Below are 19739 nucleotides of genomic sequence, written 5' to 3' on the forward strand. Positions count from 1 at the left end.
ATTTAATTCAATTTCTTTCCAGAAATAAGTGACCAGAAATTATATCAATATTCCTCTAGACTGGCTCAAAGCTTTCTTCTGATTTTCCCACCTATTTCAACATTCCTTCTCTGAATCCTTTTTTTGATTCATATTTTATTTTATTTTTCAAATTACATGATGTGAAAACTTTTCAACATTCATCCACTTGCATGTTGATATTACACATTTTTCTACCACCCTCCCTTCTCACTCCCTCCCCTCAGCAGCAAGAATCTAGAAAAATTTGTAGAGGTACATTTGTGTTCAACATGTTTCTCTGTATCCTTTACATAATATTTATCTGTCTAAAGTCCCAGGAAGCCTCAGGCATCTGTCTTGAGCTCTCTCTTGCTCTTGCTCTCTCTCTCTCTCTCTCTCTCTCTCTCTCTCTCTCTCTCTCTTCATTTAGTGATCTCATTTGGGATGCCTTCTATAGACATCTATAGACATCAACATATCCAAAATCGAACTCCTCACTTCCAAACCACTTCATTTTGGTTGAGGGCACCACCATCTTCCCAGTCTCCCATATTTAAAATTTAGTTATCCATGACTCTATCACCCCACTTTTCATATCCAATTTGTAAATTGCCAAATACCTGTACATATCATCTTTGGAACACCATCCAATATACCCCTTTCTCTCCTGTTACTGCCACCACCCTGATTCAGGACCCCTTCATCTCATGCCTAGACTATGACAATATAATCTGCTGGTTGGTCTCCCTGACATGAATCTTTCTCTACCCCAGTCCATTCTCCATTTAGTCTCCCAAGTAATTTCCCTTAAATTGCAGATGTGATCATGTCATTTTCCCCTGATCAAACTTCAGTGACTCCTTAATTGACTACAGGGTCAACTAAAAAATACTGTTTGGATTTTAAAGACATTCCTAAACTACTCAAGCTACCTATCCCAAGCCCACCTCATACCCTGGGATCCAATGATACTGGCCTCCTTGCTATTCTATAAACAAGATACTCTTGCCTCCCAGCATTTTCACTGGATGTCCCTATCTTGAATGCTCTCTTTCTTCATTTTTGCCCACTGGTTTAAATCAGAACTACAATCCCGTCTCTAAGATCTTTTCCCAGTCTTTCATTATTCTCATGTCTTCCTTTTGTTCATTATTTCTTATTTATCCTGTATATAGCTTGCTTGTATATATTTGTTTGTATGTCATCTTCCCCATTAGATAGGGAATTTTGTTTCCCTAAGTATTTAGCCTGCCCCTTAGTGGGCACTCATTAAATGCTTATTGACTGACCCAGTATACTGTGTGTGTTCTTTTGCCCTATAAATAGGTTAAATGTGTAAACATAGTTCTGTTTAGATGTGACTCTCAGAGAGGAAATATAAATACATACACATATACATATTATATATATATATATATATTAGGGATTGGAAAACTATGGTCCTTAAGTTTAAAATGTTTTTTTTATTTCTTTTACATGCAATAGAATTTTATATTAAAAGGTAAGACTCATTAATAGTTCTCAGCCAATACAAAATAAATCTCTGCCAGAAATGTTCTGAATTTACTCTAGAGACTCTATCTCTCAATCTTTCGCCAAAGAAGACTTTGATTCATGCCAGGAGAGAAAAATAGAAGGGTGAGGATAGAGACTGGTCACTCTACTACTCTCAGTGAAAGGGAATACTATGTTAGAATATCTTTCTGCTCCCTTAAATGCCATTACTCTAGGGAAAATAATTTGTAGGTTCAACCTGCACTTCTAATCATTTTACTAAGATTCTAATAATGAGGAGTTTCCCTATAACTCCCTTCCTACCAAATGTCATTTCCATATACATATAGCAAATAGTGAAGAAATCCATTTATCTTAGACAATAGCAAACAGAAATCAGAGAGTCTCTTATTCAAAGAGAAATTTCCCCAAAATCTCTACTGTACTTGGTTGGGAACATGGAAATGGTTCTTTTCATTTAGGGACTTAAATGGAATCTGGAACAATGTCTTCTCTCTGGAAAAATGAAACAAGACTAGGATCTCTTTTTTCCTAATCTCTCACCAGCTCTGCCCTTACCAATTCAGGGAGTATTGAGTAATCAATATCCACCAATGAAGAGAGTCTTATGGAAATGGCTTTTGAATCATCCCTTATATCAGAGTGTTAAAAGTCAACTTTGAAGTTCTGGCTAAGTCAAGTGAAAATTTCTGTTATGTTTCAGGGTGAGAACAGAGTTGACTTGAGGAGAATACAATTCTAAGAACTCTCAGAACTAGAATATAGTGTGAGATGAGAGCAAAAGCTTTCAACAAGTAGACCCTGACATTAGTTTCCTTTCCCTATTCAGATAGATGCTAGAGTCAGCTCAAATGGCTCAAGAGAACTGATTATTAAATTTACAATGTAAGTGTTTATACTTTGGAAACTTGTGAAGTACCTACTGTAAATAGTATTGTCCCCACTTTATGAATGAAAAAATTGAGACCTGGGGTGGCTAGGTGGTGCAGTAGATAGAGCACTGGCCCTGTAGTCAGGAGTACCTGAGTTCAAATCCGGCCTTCAGGTACTTAATTATTACCTAGCTGTGTGGCCTTGGGCAAGCCACTTAACACCATTTGCCTTGCAAAAAAAAAACCCTTAAAAAATTGAGACCCAAGGAGATTAAATGATTTATTCAAGTCACACAACTATTAGGTAGTAGTAGTAAATGTCCTTCAATCTGGAAGATGACCATTATATCGGGAGATGTCATGACTTCCACATAAGATTGATTAAAGTGAGGACGTGCTATGCAAAGATACTTCTCACTATCCCATGTGAGCCCCACTGGAATGACATAGTAAGATCAGGACTGTTGGTAATCAATAGGAGACCATGACTTTTTTTTAGAGTCAGGTCTTTGCCATATCACTGAGGGTTGTGCTGTACCTCCTAGGACACTGTCCTTTGGAATTAGAAATCTGGAAGTTGATCTCAGTTGCCCAAAATCCAGATATATCATATTTAACAGAATCTGATCTTATAGTTCTTGGCATTGCTAATTTTTTATTGCTTATATGATCCTGACAAATATATTGCAAACCTTATTTCTGCCCAATAGCTCCCTCTCTTTCTAAATCACAATTACCATCCAGGCAGAATGTGTGCTAGTAGGTTTTTAACAACTGGTTCTCCAAAGAAAGAAAATTATTAACAACACACTTTTAAGTATAGTCTGAATTCATTGAGATTTTCCCCATCATTTTCTTAAATCTAGACAATCAACAAACAACAAATCAAACAGTAATTTTTCAATGTTTGTCAATTTCCAAAGTATAAATGTTCACACTGAAAATTTAGCAATTAGTTCTTGAGCAGTTTGAGATCAAGGTCTTCATCACATAGAGGTCTGCATAGAGAAAGGAAACACATGTGAGATCTTATAATTTGGGAATCAAATATGCTCATTATTGATGAACATTGTGGTAGAATTCTAAGAAAGGCAAGTTTATGATCAAACTTTGGGTGGAGCTATGGGGGAGGGGGTCATGCCTATTCATTGCAAAAACAGGCTTAAAAATCATTTATTCTCCAAAGATAATTTCCAAGGAATAGGAAGTCACATAAGATGAACCTTCTATTTTCAAAACCTTAACAATAATAGTACATTAACATTCCACAACTCAGCACTTCCTTCAATAGCTAATGTGAACCAGGCTAAAAAGCAACCCAGAGGAAGTTTCAAGGAATGCAGGGAAAAACCACATCACAAACAGTTCTCATTCAGCACACTCAGAGGTGTAAACCAGGAATATTTTCATCCAAGGCAAACACAACTGGGGGTGAGGGAAGCAACAGGGATACAGAGTGAAATGTGATAGTGGATACAGTTAATCAGGAAAGAAAGCAATGTGGTTCATACTTTTGTGGGGATTGGAGAGGGAAGATATGGTTGAAGCACTGCCTGGGGAGGATGCCCTTGCATAATGAGATCTTGGAGCAATGCCTCATCCATCTTCCCTTAAAAGCTCTAATAGTACCACATCAGGAAAGTTGAAATTATTGTTGACTTGAGGTCTTCACTTTTGCCTGACTTACTTAACATTATTATTGATGCAGGGGTCCTCAGGGAATGGTCTTGTAGTCTGCTTCTCATGATAAAGCACCCTTTTCTGGATGCTTACTGTGAGGACAGGTGGGGAGAGCTTGGAGAGAGGATGGAAAAATAGAATGGAAAATATTACCTAATTTAATCTGAGAAAGATTCATCCCTCTTTTAGCAAAAAATCAAGTCATTCTGGATCAAATATTCAGATTTTCCCCAAGTCACCTCTGTTCTAACACTATTAATAATCCTTCATATTTCTACTGGAATTTGCTATTTCCAAAGCAGTTTACCTAAATCATCCTACATGATTTTCAATCTTCTGAATCAGACAAAGCAGTTATTATTCACATTACTATCTTAAAAATGAGGAACAAATGACCAAGATGTTAAGAAACTTAAACCAGTTCACAAAGCTAGCAAATGGGGGTGGGGGGAGCTAGTTGAACCAGTGGATAAAGTACCAGTCCTGGAGTCAGGAGGACCTGAGTTCAAATCCAACCTCAGACACACTAATTACCTACCTATGTGACCTTGGGCAAGTCACTTAATACCACTGTTTGGCCAAAAAACCCTCTTAAAGCTAACAAATGGAAAGAGTTGGGACTCAGACTTTGATCTCCTTTCCTTCCCTGGAAAGTCCTCATGAAGTTCACTCTGGAGCAGCGTGTCATCAGTTAGAAGTATGCTCCCCGCTGGGTAGTGTTTCTAATAAACAGATGATTTAATTGGTTTTGATCCTTGTAGAACACATGGTAATCATGATGTTTTTCCTTCCTTCTCAAAGAAGACCATGACATCAGGGAAGTGATGCCATGACAAGCAAATGAATTGGATTTGAGTGAAGGGATGCTGTGCTAAGTCACCAGTCTCACTTTCTCCTCTAGAGGCATCTGGTTCCAGTGGCCAGATATGCATCAAGAGGTCCAGAGATGGCCCTGGATGCTAGGCAATCAGGGTTAAATGACTTGCCCAAGGTCATATAGTTAGAAGGTGTCAAGTGTCTGAGGCTTATTGGAACTCCCATACTTGTGATTCCAAGGACTGTGTTTTATCCACTGCACCACCTAGCTGCTCCTATAGATCACATCTTTCCTGGATTTCTTGAGAAGACCATCTACAATATATGCTGATGATTCTCAAATCTGCTTATCTAATCCTCACCTCTATGCTGACCACCAGACTCACTGAATGCCCAACAGATATCTTAAACTCAACATGTCCCAAATTGAATGTATCATTTTTTCTCCCAATATCTTCCTCTCTTACAAATCTCCTTATTACTGTCAAGGGCACCACCATCCTCCAGGTCCTCCAGGTCCTCTAGGTTCACAACCTTCTCTCACATCCAATTTGCTGCCTTCCATTTAACCTTTGCCATACCTCTCAGATATGTCCCTTTCTCTGATATTGCCACCACCCTGGTTCAAGCCCTCATCATCTCATGTCTATCCTGTTGCACTAGACTGATGGTGGGTGGGTCTGCTTGCTACAAATCATTCCTCACTTTAGTCCATCTGCCATTTAACTACCAAGGTGATTTTCCTAAAGTAGAGGGTCCAATCATGTCTTCATTGTACTCAATAAACTCCAGTGGCTCCTTAACCCCTCCCATATCAAATGCAAAAATTCTCAGTTTAAAGTCCTTTAAAACACAGCTTCCTCCTACCTTTCTAGTCTTATTACACATTACAGTCCTCTAGGTACTCTGATCCAGTAACACTAGCCTCCTTGCTGCTCCTCAAATTAGATACTCCATCTCTCCTCTCTAGGCATTTTTACTGTCTGTCATGTCTGAAATTCTCTCCCTCCTCATTTCTGTCCCTCAGCTTCCCTGGATTCCTTCAAGATCCAATAAATTTTCATTTTCTAAAAGGAACTTTTCCCAAACCCTTTTAATTCTAGTGATTTCCTTATGTTGATTATTTCCTATTTTTTTCCTTGATATAGCTTGTTTGTATAGCTTTCTTTGCATGTTATCTCTCCCCCCACCTCACCCCACATTAGATTGTGAGACCCTGTAGAAGGAATTGCTTCTCCCCCTCTCTTTGTATTCTCAGCATCTAGCACAGTAGCACATATTGTGATTAATAAATGCGTATTGACTGACTTACTTCCTGGGTTTACTATGCTATGGGCATCTGTAACCTTTACCACCTCCAGCCTCAGGCTCAGCTGGGGTTCTGCTATGTTTTTTTTCAGAAAGGATAAGAGACCATTAGCCTATGACTGGCATAAATTTCTAGTTCTATTCCTTCAGGGCCTCAACAATAAGGTTCATTAAATTTACACAAATGATAGAAAAAGGAAAATGACAATTGTGGAAGGGGAAACAAAAGGAGGGATACACTGTTGGTGGAATTATGACTTGGTTAACATTTTGGAAATGAATTTGCTACTACCTCCATGTTATCTGATCCTATGATAACACTACAAAGTGTCTCAAAAGAGTATTTTTTTTAAAAAAAAAGAGACAGGAAAAAACCCTATATACACACACACCAAAATTTCAACAGTGTTTTTTTTTTGTTTTTTTTTATAGCAAGGAGGTGAAAAACTAAAGGAACATACATAAATTGGAGAATGGCTGAACACATAGAATATGAAAGTAAGAAGTATTTATTGACCTGTGTGAAGTGATGAAACAGATTCAAAGAACATGGGAAGAATGTATATGAACGGACATAGAGTGGAACAAAACAATTTCTATAATGATCACATTGTAAAGATTTTGCACAACTTTGCAAGACTCCAATTAATTCAATGATCAAGGTATATTTTCCATCTATTAGTAAAGGAAATAGCTAGAAGTATAGAACTAGACACGTTTTTAGAAATGACCAATATATGAGTGGTGGAGGCAGAAAGTGAGGATAAGGGTGGTGATGGGGGGAGTAAAGGAAAAGGGGAAGAGGAAGGGAGAAGAAGAGAGGGAGTGGGAGGGAGGGAGGGAGAGGGAGAGGAAGGAAGGAAGGAAGGAAGATGAAAAGTGAAAGAAAGAAAAACAATTTCTTCTTCTGTGAAATAAACAAAAAGGAACAGAAGGTAGTCTAGAGAAAAATGGGAAAGCAGGATGCTTTTGGACCTAACATGTTGAATTTGGTAAATACTTGAAAAAACAAAGCTGTACAGAATTAAATTTGTCTTTTTCTATAACTTTAGAATTATTCTTTGTAACTTTTATATATAGAAATGTTTAAGTTGGGGGCAGCTAGGTGGTGCAGTGGATAAAGCACCGGCCCTGGACTCAGGAGTACCTGAGTTCAAATCCGCTCTCAGACACTTAATAATTACCTAGCTGTGTGGCCTTGGACAAGCCACTTAACCCCATTTGCCTTGCAAAAAACCTAAAAAAAATGTTTAAGTTGCTTGAGTTTGTTCAGTTCCTAATTAAAAAATAAAAAAAAATTAAGTACAGTTGTTTCAAGGTGCAGAATACATCAAATTAAAAGTTAACATACCCTCCTAGCCTCCTGCCAAAATCCACTTTGCTGAAGACTATAAAAGAAGTTAAAATGTAACCCTTAACAAACAAGAGTCAAATAGCTTTCCTCTCATTCTGAGGGGGATATTAAAGGTCAGAGACCTCACTGATACGTAACTGCTCTTAGTTTATTTAACTGAATGTCATCCAGTAGCTGGGCTTGGTGTCTGATTGTGTGCTTGTGTGTTTGTGTGTGTTTGTGTTTAGGTGGTGTCTAGAGGAACCAGTGAGGGGCAAGGGGGTGCAATGGGGAATGGTAGTTCATCCTATTGGCCTTCTTCAAGGCTATTTGAAAGTAGCCTTGACAGAGAAGCATAGAATTCTAGCTCTGTGAAGGACCTCAGAGATCAGACTTTGCTTCGTCCTTTTATCAGTGCTGAAAATGCGTTCTAGAAGTGTTGTAACACTTCCAAGGTCACACAGTGAATCAATTACAGAGCTCAATCTAGAATCTAGGGCTAAAGATTTTTTAGTCCAGTGTTTTTTTCAATGACACTACACTGCCTCCCTAAGTTCATCACAGGAACTTTGTTTTAAAAATTGCTTTAGATAGGCAAAAAAAGGGAAAGGAATCAGAAAGTGTCACTGAATAATAAAACTTTGTTTAAAATCTGCTTTAGACAGACAAAAAGGGAAAGAAATCAGAAGGTGTCATTGAATAAGATGTTAGCTGTATCATTAAAATTCAAGCATGTGAACTTAAACAAAATAACAGCACTATATTTTGCCAACCTTTTTTGCTATTGCATTCACACTTCTGACATCTGTCCCCTTCTAATAATCCGCCACCAAAGTTCAGATTCTCATCATTTCTCTCTTGAATTTGGGCAGAAGCCTTCAAATTGGTCTCCCTGTTTCCAATCTCTCCCCTTTTCAATTTAGCCTTTATTCAGTTGCCAAATTGATGTTCCTGTCTGTCTTTCCAGCTGATTTTAAATTAATCACCCTCATGTACTCAATGTTCCAACAGAACTGACTTATTGGTGGTTCCTGAAATTCTATCTCCTGCCTATTTCCCATTGCACAGACTGTCCCCCATGCCTGGAATTCCTCCCTCCTTAATCTCCCGTCTTTAAATCCTGGCTCCCTTCAAAGGGCATCTCAGATCCCAACTCCTTCCCATCAGAGACCTTTTCTGGTCCATACAGAAGCCTAGTGCTGTCCCCCTGTGGCTCACTTCTCAGAAATTAATTTGCATTTACTTTCTTTGTACTTTATCTATTTATCTAAGTACATGCTCCATTAAAATGTAAGCTCCTTAAGGAAAGAGACTTTTTACATTTTTTTTTTACTTTGAATACCTTTTTAATCTCCTAACTTTCCCCACACCATTCCCTAAGACTTTCTTAATACTTGTTTGTTGAATAGAATGGAATTGGCATGTTTGGGGTCTATAGTTTGTATATATGATTTTAATCCTTACTGTGCTTGTTTATTTCATTGGTTTATGGTTATTAAGAATGCTCCCCACCCCAGGATTTTGGGTGGACCTGTGATCTTAATGAGGATGGGAACAAAATGAACAGCATGAGTCATACAAAGTTTGAAATCTATATTGTTGGAAATTGTACTCACAGTGATAGGATCAAATATTCATAATAAGAAAAGAAAGAGAAACTCAGTTTGGAGGCTCATTGTGGTTACAACAAAAACTATTTCTCTGAGAACATGTAACTACTCTATTAATTTCCTCAAAATGATTTCTGCCCTTGTTTTAAAGCATCTTTCTTCCAATTGCTACTTTAATACCCAGAATAAAGAAAAATCTTTTTCAGAGAGAATATGAAGGCCTGCAAGTCATACAATCCAGAGTTTTAGGAAATGAGCTTTCAAATACTTCATATGACCTTTTAAAATATTTATCTCTAAGTTCTTTAGTGTTGAATTTTAAGTCTACCCAAAGATTAGATGGACAGTGACATCCTAGAGTAAGATCAATCAATGAATATCAATTGAAAGTCTTCTATATGCCAAGCCCAGAGATCAAAAAATGAAAAAAAAATCCCTACTCCCAATGAGCTTGCCAATCTAGTAAGGGAGACAAGAAGTGACTCTAAAATATGTATAGCATGAAAATAAAACTCACGCATATAAATCTACTAAAAAACAGTTAAATATAAGATATTGGTAGAAGAAAAACTGAAAAAAACTGATCTCTACTTCCAATGAGCTTACAATTCTATTGTGGGAAACAAGAAGTGTCGATAAAAGATGCATAGCATGAAAATAAAACTCATAAATATAAATCTACTCATAGTTAAATAAAAGGTATTGGTATTTAGGAGGTATAAGGTTTGAGAGGGGGGTACTAGCAGTTTTGGAAATCAAGAAACACTTCATAGAAAAGATGGTACTTGAACAGCATTTTGGGGGGGATAGAAATAAATTAAACATAAATATACATATGCTCTGTTTTGAAAAACAATTTAAATGTAGAATATATTTGTGATCTAGCTATGTTCTATTAAAATATTAGATCAATGGATAATATCTGTGTAATAAGACATATATTGCATTGGTATAATAACTAGTGATATCTTAAAAGAAGAAAAAGATGCTAGGAAGTAAAAGCAAGAAGGGAGTGTGTTCAATGACTGGAAGATGGCCAGCAATGGCTCAGATATGGGAGATAGACTGTTAGATGTGAGGAAAGAAGGTGGGGGGGAGAAGAAGAGGGGAGGGGAAGCCATGAGGTTGGGAAGATAGATTGGGTCCAGAGTGTACATGACTTCAAAAGTTATACAGAGAGTTTTCCATTTTTCCTTAGAACCAAAAGGAAGTTATTAGAAATGGTTGAGAAGGGCATATTGTCATAATTCTTTCTATGTCTTTTATTCAGCAAATATTGATTTTTCTTCCTGGTCTGGATCAGAGATTTCATCCCTATAGGTGAACTTCCCAGTATGGGAAACTCCCTTCACAGTTGCAGATTAGAATTTCCTTGGCATAGAGCAGGTGCTTAATAAATGCTTATTGATGATAGATTGATTCAGAGGTTGAGTAACTTACCCGTGTTCTCTAGCAAGTGTCAGAGGAATGGCATGAACTCATATGTCTGTGGCTCTGAGAGTGGTCCTCTCTCTACTATGCTACCTTACCTCTCAGATATTAGGTAATAGCACAATTCATTAGTTCTTTTCATTTTCTCAAGATAGGTGATTATTTAGAATTCAATGGAATAATAATCTCTCTCAACGCATTCGATTTAGATTAATGTGTAGCATGGAAATAATGTAAAGACTAACAGACTGACTTCTGCGGGGCGGGGGGGAGAAGCAAGATTAGGGGAAAATTGTAAAATTCAAAATGAAAAAAATCTTTGTAAAAAATAAAAATAAATAAGCAAAATATTAAATAAATGAAATAAAATGCTTCTTAAAAAAAGAATTTAATGGAATAAGCTGCACTGGATATGACTGAGATGGAATGGGCAAATAATTTTTTTCCCCCTGGACTTTAGTTTTCTCATTTGTAAAATGGAAGGACTGAACTAAATAACTTGTAAGATCTCTTTTAGCTTCAAAGTTTTGGTAGAAATGAAAATCATCCAATTGTATCTACCATGGTAGACACAAAATGAAATGTGATCAGTGCAGAGATTAGAAAAGAAAAGACTACTTAAATGTTGATTAGAATACATTAGCTAGGACCCTCTCAAAAAAGACCCAACTTTAACCCCTAAGAGAAGGCAATTTTCTCATTGTATTAACATAATACTATTTCCTTTACTACCAGAACTGTTTACATTCCCAAGATAAGAAAAGGTCTGTATCAAACACTTACTGAAAATTTCGAACTGCCATCCTGCTTCCTTGTTGGAAAACTGTACTCCTCAGCAAGGTCTTCAAATTAAACAGCATCTTTGGCTGATTATGAGGACAGCTGAAGGAATTCAAGAATTCCTCTGCACAAAATCAGCAATCTGAAGCACCTAAGTTAACAAAAGGACCTTCTATTTGAATGAGGGAGCAAAGGTAATACCGCCTTTCAACCACCTTATCTAGGCTTCCTAGTTAGGATCCATGTTTTCAGGGTTAAGGGGCAGGTGTACTTTAATCCAAATTGCTCTGATGTGTATTTTTAAAGGGATATGAACTCTTGGTTTCCATTTCAAAGCCAAAGTAAGAAAGGCTTTTCCTCAATCTATTAATTAAATCATACAGTGGTAGGTTCAACTACCATTCATTAACAAATATTTATTGACTGCTTACCGTGGTCAAAGTAGAATAAAATGAGAACACTTTATAACCACAAAACTTTATATGTGAGTTATCATTAGCTTTTGGTGGTTGGTTCACTGGAACCTGTTAATTCACTGATATAGGGAAATCTTTGTGGGAATCCTTTCCACTGGTGTAAATCAACAATTTGCCTATAGAAAGTTGCTTGGACACAGTCACAAAGTCAGTTTCAGAAGCACAATTTTAATAGTGATCTTACTAATTTCAAAGTCTTTTATCTCCTTTCATGTCCAACTCTTCATGGCCCCATTTAGGGTTTTTTTTTTTGGCAAAGATACAGGAGTGATTTGCTATTTCCTTCTCCAGATCATTTTACAGATGAGGACACTGAGGCAACTAGAATTAAGTTACTTACCCATTGTCACCTAGCTAGTATCTGAGACTAGATTTTTTTTTTTAGGTTTTTGCAAGGCAGATGGGAGTGGCTTGCCCAAGGCCACACAGCTAGATAATTATTAAGTGTCTGAGAATGGATTTGAACCCAGGTCCTCCTGACTCCAGGGCTAGTGCTTTATCCACTGCACCACCTAGCTGCCCCAAGACTAGATTTATTACTCAGAAAGATGAGTCTTTCTGACTTCAGACCTGGTGCTCTATCCCCTGCACCACCTAGCATATACACTACACACGCATATATGTGTGTGTGTGTGTGTGTGTGTGTGTGTGTGTGTGTGTGTATTATATATATATATATATATGTACATATATATACACACACACGGACAGAATAAATATAAATTATTTAAATAAAAGATATTTTGGAAGGGAGAGAACTAATAGTTAGGAATCAGGAAAGGTTTCATATAGAAACTATATTTTAGTTGCATCTCTTTTTTTAAAAAAAAAAAGAGGAATTCTATAAGAAGGAGGTAAGGAAGGCTCACCTTCCACTCTCGAGAGGTATCAAAAAGATGAGGAAATGGAAGAGCAGAGAGAAAGCCAGTTTGATTGGATCTCAGAGTGAGGGAGGATAGTAAACACACAGGCAGGTGGAAATCAAATGTTGAACATGATGTTAGATGACACAATTTCAAGTCCTGAATCTGACAGTGTGACTTCATGTATGTCATTTAATTTATCAGGATCTCAAGACACCCTCTAACCTTTTAGGTTAAAGATGAATTGCTGATCTGCATTGGTGAAAGGAGTATCCATGTTGGAAGTTCCCCATAGAGATAAAATCACAAGTCCAGAAAAAACAAGCTAAAAAGATCTCAAATCTCACTACATTTGCATGGAATATGGACTTTCAACTAGACCCTCTAAGGGTTGAAGACAAGATACTCAGTTTATTGAGGTTTAGTTGCTTACCTGAAATATGATATAGTGCAAAAATGAGACAGTGTAAGCAAAGCAAAGCATGCAAACATTTAAAAACTATATAAATATAAAAAATAAAAATTCTATATAAATATGTATGATTGTGATGATAATGATATACTTTAGGTCTCTGTGATAAAATTAGAAAGAGTAGAGGGTAACTTAGAGTCATTGAAACAAAGACCCTACTGCCAGCTATTCCATTTTCTTCTTTCATAGAAATAGAACCCAATCAAACAATCCCACTTAAGTAGAATATTTGGAAAGCTGTTTATTTTTATAAGAATTTCACAGGGAATTATAACAAAGAAAACAGTAATGTCAGTGGGTTGTTGGACCAGTTCTCTCATCTCATGTTAAATACCACCAACTCAGTCCTAGTCCTTCTGGGATGTGTTTTATTTTCCCAAAGATACTTAGATAAATGTGAATATTTCTTCATTGCATTTTAGAATGAAAAGATAATGTCAAATGCATCATATTGCAAATTAGGAAACTGAGGACCCCAAAGATTAATAACTTTGACTACAATATCATCAGACCTGGGTTTAGATCTTAGTTCTGATATTTATTATTTTGTCATCTTGGGCAAATTAATGCTACCTCTCTCTAGTTTTCACTTTATCTATAAAAAGAAAGGTGATGCACTAATAATAATATGCTATCATTTTAAACTATGATGGTCTTGTTCATTTCAGCAGTATAATAATCAAAGACAATTTTAAAGACTTATGATGGAGAATTCCATCCATATCCAGAGAAGGAACTATGGAGTTTAAATGAAGATTCAATTTTTAAAAGTTGTCTTATGTATTATGTCATTTTTCTCTCTTTCTAAAGTTTTCTTTCTTCCATTTGGATTTGATTCTTCTCTCACATGATCAATATGAATCTATTGTTTAGCATGGTTATAAATGTAGAGCCTATATCAGATAGATTGTTTTCTGTCAGAGGGAGGGGGCAGGGAAGGGAGGGAAGGAAAAAATGCAAAACTCAAAATCTTGCAAAAAATGATTGGCAAAAACTACTGTTACATGTAGTTGGAAAGACAATAAATAAAATATTTTTTTAAAGAAGAAGAAAAAAAGAAGGGTGATGTCTAAGGTCCCTCCAGTTCCTTGATATTATGATTAATTAACATCTGTTGAACTGGATTTAGTGAGGATTCCAGGCACTATGGTGGGCAGGAAAGATAGAAGCTAGAGAATATTGTGACTTAAATCAAGCAGGACAAAAGGACCTACTGGTAAAACTAAATTCAAAGATAGAAAACTTTTCTAATCTGAAAAGACCTGTATGAATTGAAGTCCTCTTAATATTGTCTTTATCCCAATAAAAATAGTGATCTCGGCATTACCAATTTTGTTGAAGGTTATAGGTTCTCTCTCAAGGATGTTCTGTCCTTATTTAGTTAATGCTTGTTTATGTGGCCCGTTTTCCTTGGTGGTGTTCTGAAAAGACAGACACAGGGAGTGTGCTCTAGCTCTTTCCTGTACCACGTAGTGCCTAAAACTCAGAGACAATTGCTATATGATCACTTACAAGTGAAAATTCTGTTTTCTCCTATTGCATACATTTAAAATCATTCTTTTGCTAATCATTTCCTCAGCATATATGCTTAAAATCACTCACAATCCTGGGAGTTATTGATCTCAGGTATAGTTTTCAAACATACTGGAAAGCAAATAAGGTAAAATATCACAGCTTCTTATATCAAGTATTTCTAGATTTTGGTGTGATGAGTTGGAGAGATAAAATTAGGATATGTGCCATAATAATTGCAATATTAATTAAGAAGATGAAGGAAAAAAGAGGGAGAGAAGGAAAAGGAGGAAGAGGGGAGGAGAGTAGGAGGGGAAGAGGAAGGAGAGTAGGAGGAAGAGGATGGGAATGGAGGGGGAGGAGGAGGGGAAGAAGGGGGAGGAGGAGGAGGGGAAGAAGGAGGAGGAAAAGGACAAGAAGAAGAAATGGAGAAGAAATATATAGTATGTTGTACCATTTGAACCTCATAACCACCTTGAGATAGGTGTTATTTATCCTTATTTCAAGATGAGTAAGTCGAGTTTGAGTGAAGTTAAATAATTTATCCAGAATCATAAGGACAATAAGCATCTCCAACTTTCTAAACCCAAGTCTTACACTCCATCCATTGTTCCACTTACTGCTTCATCTGGAAAGATGAGAAAGAGGGAGAGTATAGTATAATCCTTGTTTCAGAAACACCTCTGCCTTGAAGGACTAGGCTACTTTTCAAAGATGCCACATATCCCACCCTGAAATCTGGAGAAAGGTCTTCATTGGACATCTTGGTAGGCAGGTCCCAGCTCCTCCTCTTACAGGCATGATTGCCAAACTCTGTCAATAGGAATATAATTGACTAAGCAAAATGTCACAATGCAAATAGGAAAATCCCAATAGTCCAAACTTCCATTTTACCCTTTAATAAAAAGTTTTAGTCTTATAATCCCTATGGAAGGTTTGCTTGTGTTGAATTTGAACTCATAGGACCATGGTTCTAAAAAGGATGCCAGAGGCCAGCAAGTCCACCCCCCCTCTCATTTAAGAGATAAGGAAACTAAGTAGCAGGGAAGTTAAACAGCTTGCTCACAAACAGAAAATATGTGTGATCTCAGGCACTCCTGAATATATGGTGGCACCTTGTAAAGGTATTGGAATGAAATGGTAAACCCTAAGTCCATTAGGCATCATGATGGGCAAGAGAGATACTTGGGAATTAGGAGGAAGGAACTGGTGCATCTCTTAAACCACCCAAAATAAACAACCTGTTTGAAGGGATGACCCTAAATTCAAAGAAAACTCTTCAGATCTGAGATCTTTATTTGCAGTTTATCGACATCAGACTGGAGTGCTGTATTAGACAAATGAAAAGGCAACTTCTCAGTCTCTTGTTTCAACTCCCAGAAGGCAAGTGATGCCAACTTTCTCTAGACTTGCAATGGAGGGGATGGAAAGATAGGTTATGTTCAGAGGATGGGTTCAATTCAGATGCCCTTTTAAACTTTGTTTACTTTCCTAACTAGACCCTTGAACATCATCCTCCAAGGTACCCATGTCCAGCTATAGAAACTATTTTATCTATTAAATTAAATACCAGTAGCTAGAGAATCAGCAGACCACTATTGAGGTCCTACATTTGCTACCATGACCTTGGGCAACTTATTTAAAGTCACAGAGGCTCTTATAAAATGAAGAAGTTGGATTAGATGCCTCTCAGGCTCAGTTGACATACACTACAAAGTTTCAAGCTTGGTGTTATAGTTTGGTGTGATATTTCTATATTCTTTTCACTGATTATCTCTTTCTGTCCTAGATAGATAGATTTGATCCTTGTCAAGCACTTCCTATTTGGTAGATATTGTATTAAGCACTGGGAATGCAAACCAGTAGAAAATCCTTGTCCTCAAGGAGTTTACATTCTAATGAAGAAAGATAATACACAAAAGGTTGAGAAAAATGGAGTCTGGTGGTACATTTGCTTTTCATTTATGTCTAACTCTTCAGGACCCCATCTGGGATTCTCTTGGTAGATACTGAAGTGATTTACCATTTCCTTCTCCAACTCAGTTTATAAACAAAGAAACTGAGGCAATCAGGATTAAGTGATTTACCCAAAGTTATATAGCTTGTATGTGTCTGAGGATAGAAGATGAGTTCAGTCCTCCAAGCTGCCCTGGCCTGCTAATGGACAGTGCAAACTATTCATTGAATGAGGTGAACTCTTTTTCCCTATTTCATTTAATCTGCATTCTAAGCATGTTCTTTTTCGACTACTCACTGGGTTACATTACAATTGTATTTCCCTTCTCCTTCCTGCTTGCCCTCATCCTGATTTGAGAAGCTGTTTTTTTCCCATGTATTTATAGGTCTACACCTCCTTCTCCCAGTTCGATGGACAGAGCAGATGCTCTCTGCCTTATCATCTTTAGAGGCAGCTTGCTAGGTAATTTGAAGAACCCAGCGCCATCTGCTGGAAAACAATTGAATTTCAAAGAGCATCAGAAACAAGACTGGCGTGATTGATGCTAGGGAGAAAGGACCCAGGACAGCAGTGGTACCTAGAGGACTGCCACCTGCTAGAAGCAGAGGAAAACTGCAATAAAGGAGAAGAAAAAGAAAAGATGGGAAAGGAGCATCAGAAGGGAGGGTCTCGTAGCATCACTGGGGAATGGGTAAATTGCTGAAAGAGGGCACCAAGAGAGAACAGACACAAAAGAGTGCAGGGAAACATGGGTTTGGGGAAATAAATCCCTTTTGAGCCATATTGTTATAAATCACAGATCATACATTTTTCTTGTGGAGAGAAAACAATAGCAATAACAACAATTTGCCAAGTGCTTTAATGTGAAACAAGTCTTTAGATATATTACTGTGTATGATCCTTACAATACCTTTAATCACCATTTTAGAAATGAAGAAACTGAGGCTGAGAGAGGCTAAGCAAGGTCACCTAGCTCTAGTAAGTGTCTGAGGCAGAATTTCAATTTGTCTTTCTAGAAGCTGTCTATTGTTCTTCTGATTGCCATTATTGCATTGGTCAAAATACTCAGATGTGAGATCTATTTTCATTAAGTTAGACATAAAAGTATTTGTGCTTTGGGGGCTTATGTGGTTATTTTAAGTCAGAGGTGCCACACAAGACCCCATAATACTACTCGCTGCCCAATCAACGTAATTGGGAAATAGTGGGAAATTGGGGGGGGGGAAGAAATTGGGAAAATTGGGGAAAATAAAAATACAAAACATAATGTTAAAATATAGTTTTTTAGATAAATATGGGACCTGTAGGCTTCCTTGTATATGATTTAGTGGTCCTGTTTCCATGTGAGTTTGATATCACTTTATAAGGGAACTATCCTTGGGGAGTGCCAAATCAATAAAAGTTCTCAGATGACTTTCATAGGGGCAAGAAAAGAAGGGAAAGATGCTCAGACATTTGAAATCACAGTAGAGCCTCTGACATAAAAACTACCTGTAAAGGGGTGGCTAGGTGGTACAGTGAACAGAGCACCAGCCCTGGGTTCAGGAGTACCTGAGTTCAAATCCAGCCTTAGACACTTAATAGTTCCCTAGCTGTGTGGCCTTGGGCAAGCCACTTAACCCCATTGCCTTGCAAAAAAAAAAAACTACCTGTAAAACAAGTTGTTTAAATAATAAGATACTAAGTCCCTTGTTGTTCGCAAGGGCAATGTTTTTCAGTATGTGTTTGAAGACTGATTTTTTTTTTCCTGGTCAATACAATAGTTAATTCATAGAAACTTTTTTTTTGTTCCAGTTCCTGACACTGTGATTATCTTTTCTTCAGAATTACTGAATTGTTGAATGTTTCTGTTTGTCTAGGGCTTTTTTCCCCTCTGTGACCCTAGGATGATAACAGATCCACTCTCCCAGGAATTATATATATGTAAATCAATTAATGATTGTTAAGTGCTTGGAAAATACAAAAGACCACTGTAAATGCTAACTGCTATTGCTGCCTTTTTGATATATCCCCACAGTAATAAAAAGGGATCATAAAACTTATCTGCTAAAATAGTCTGACTTTTTAAAAACTAGATAAAAATTACAACCTGTTTGTTGGAAGCAACAAGAGACATTTAAAAAGTTCAACCAGTAATTTTTAGAGAAGATTTTCCTGATTACTTGAAGATAAAATGTTCATTTTGATGTTGGAAATATCCCCAGTGAGAATATAACTTCAAGACCATTTGGGGTTCTAATGACTGGCCCTTGCTTCTGACTAGTACAGATTTCTTTCTTATAGCTTACACTATCAAAACCTTTTCTGTGTGTTGGTGATGAATTTTTGTGTTTTTCTCCTCTGACTCATAACAGTGCTAACACAAGATTACGCAGACACAACATACTGATTGAATATTCTTGGGTTACATAAAAACAAAGATTGAAATTGGCTGGTGATCTTCAGCAAAATTATTTGGTCAGTTTAAGATGAAATCAAGGGACTAGTATCGTTACTCCAAGGAGATACCTACAATTCCCTAGATCTGAAATCGTGAAAGGTTAACAGAATGCCTGGTCACCCTGGGAGGACTGGTCACTCTGTTTACCACTGAGGTTGTCTGGGTCTTTAGAGCTATCCTTGGACGTGCCAAATATTTAAGTTTGGGGAATTATTCAAGAAGTTGGTATTTTTAATGTGCTCTAAGACTTATTGGGGATTAAATGATTTAGATGTTATAGTTCAAGAAACCAAAAGGAATATTTGAGATCCATATTGATGAAAACACATAATTCCTTCAGGTTTTAGAGTCTGGACATGTATCTTTCAAACTGTTCTGTATTCCTTCCTTGTTTCTCTTCCCCTCAATTTGATAAAGTGATCTTGGCACCTGACATTATCTTTTAACTTTATTAAGTGAATGCAATTAAAAGTTATTTATGTTTAATTATTTGCTTATCTGCATCTTTGATTGTGCTTTCTCTTTCTATCAACATTGGTTATGTCTCCTTTTAATCAAGGTTGCTCAATGGTAGGAGATAAGAGATTTAAAGGAAAACTGACACATCAATCTTGCTAAAACCCAAACCACTTTTTAAAAATCAAACTCTGTCCTCTTTGTTCTTCCTGATATTC

The 19739-nt window shown here is 36.9% G+C and overlaps 1 protein-coding gene across 3 annotated transcripts in view; it reads right to left on the reverse strand.

Moving 5' to 3' along the window:
* The window catches only part of OTC (ornithine transcarbamylase), a 73240-nt gene extending 57899 nt beyond the window's left edge, over positions 1-15341 (reverse strand). The window contains exons 1-2 of one of the 3 annotated variants that reach the window (XM_074214184.1): positions 15289-15308; positions 11349-11496 (exon numbers count right to left, since the gene is read on the reverse strand). In XM_074214184.1, coding sequence (XP_074070285.1) covers positions 11349-11425 — 77 coding nt within the window. In that variant the 5' untranslated portion in view covers positions 11426-11496; positions 15289-15308. Of the gene's footprint in view, positions 1-11348; positions 11579-15288 lie in introns of those variants that run through there. The other 2 variants (XM_074214185.1, XM_074214183.1) reach the window with 2 other exon arrangements.
* Positions 15342-19739: the final 4398 nt, after the last annotated feature.

The sequence above is a fragment of the Macrotis lagotis genome, chromosome 1 (assembly GCF_037893015.1).
Source record: "Macrotis lagotis isolate mMagLag1 chromosome 1, bilby.v1.9.chrom.fasta, whole genome shotgun sequence".
NCBI classification, from domain to species: Eukaryota; Metazoa; Chordata; class Mammalia; order Peramelemorphia; family Peramelidae; genus Macrotis; species Macrotis lagotis.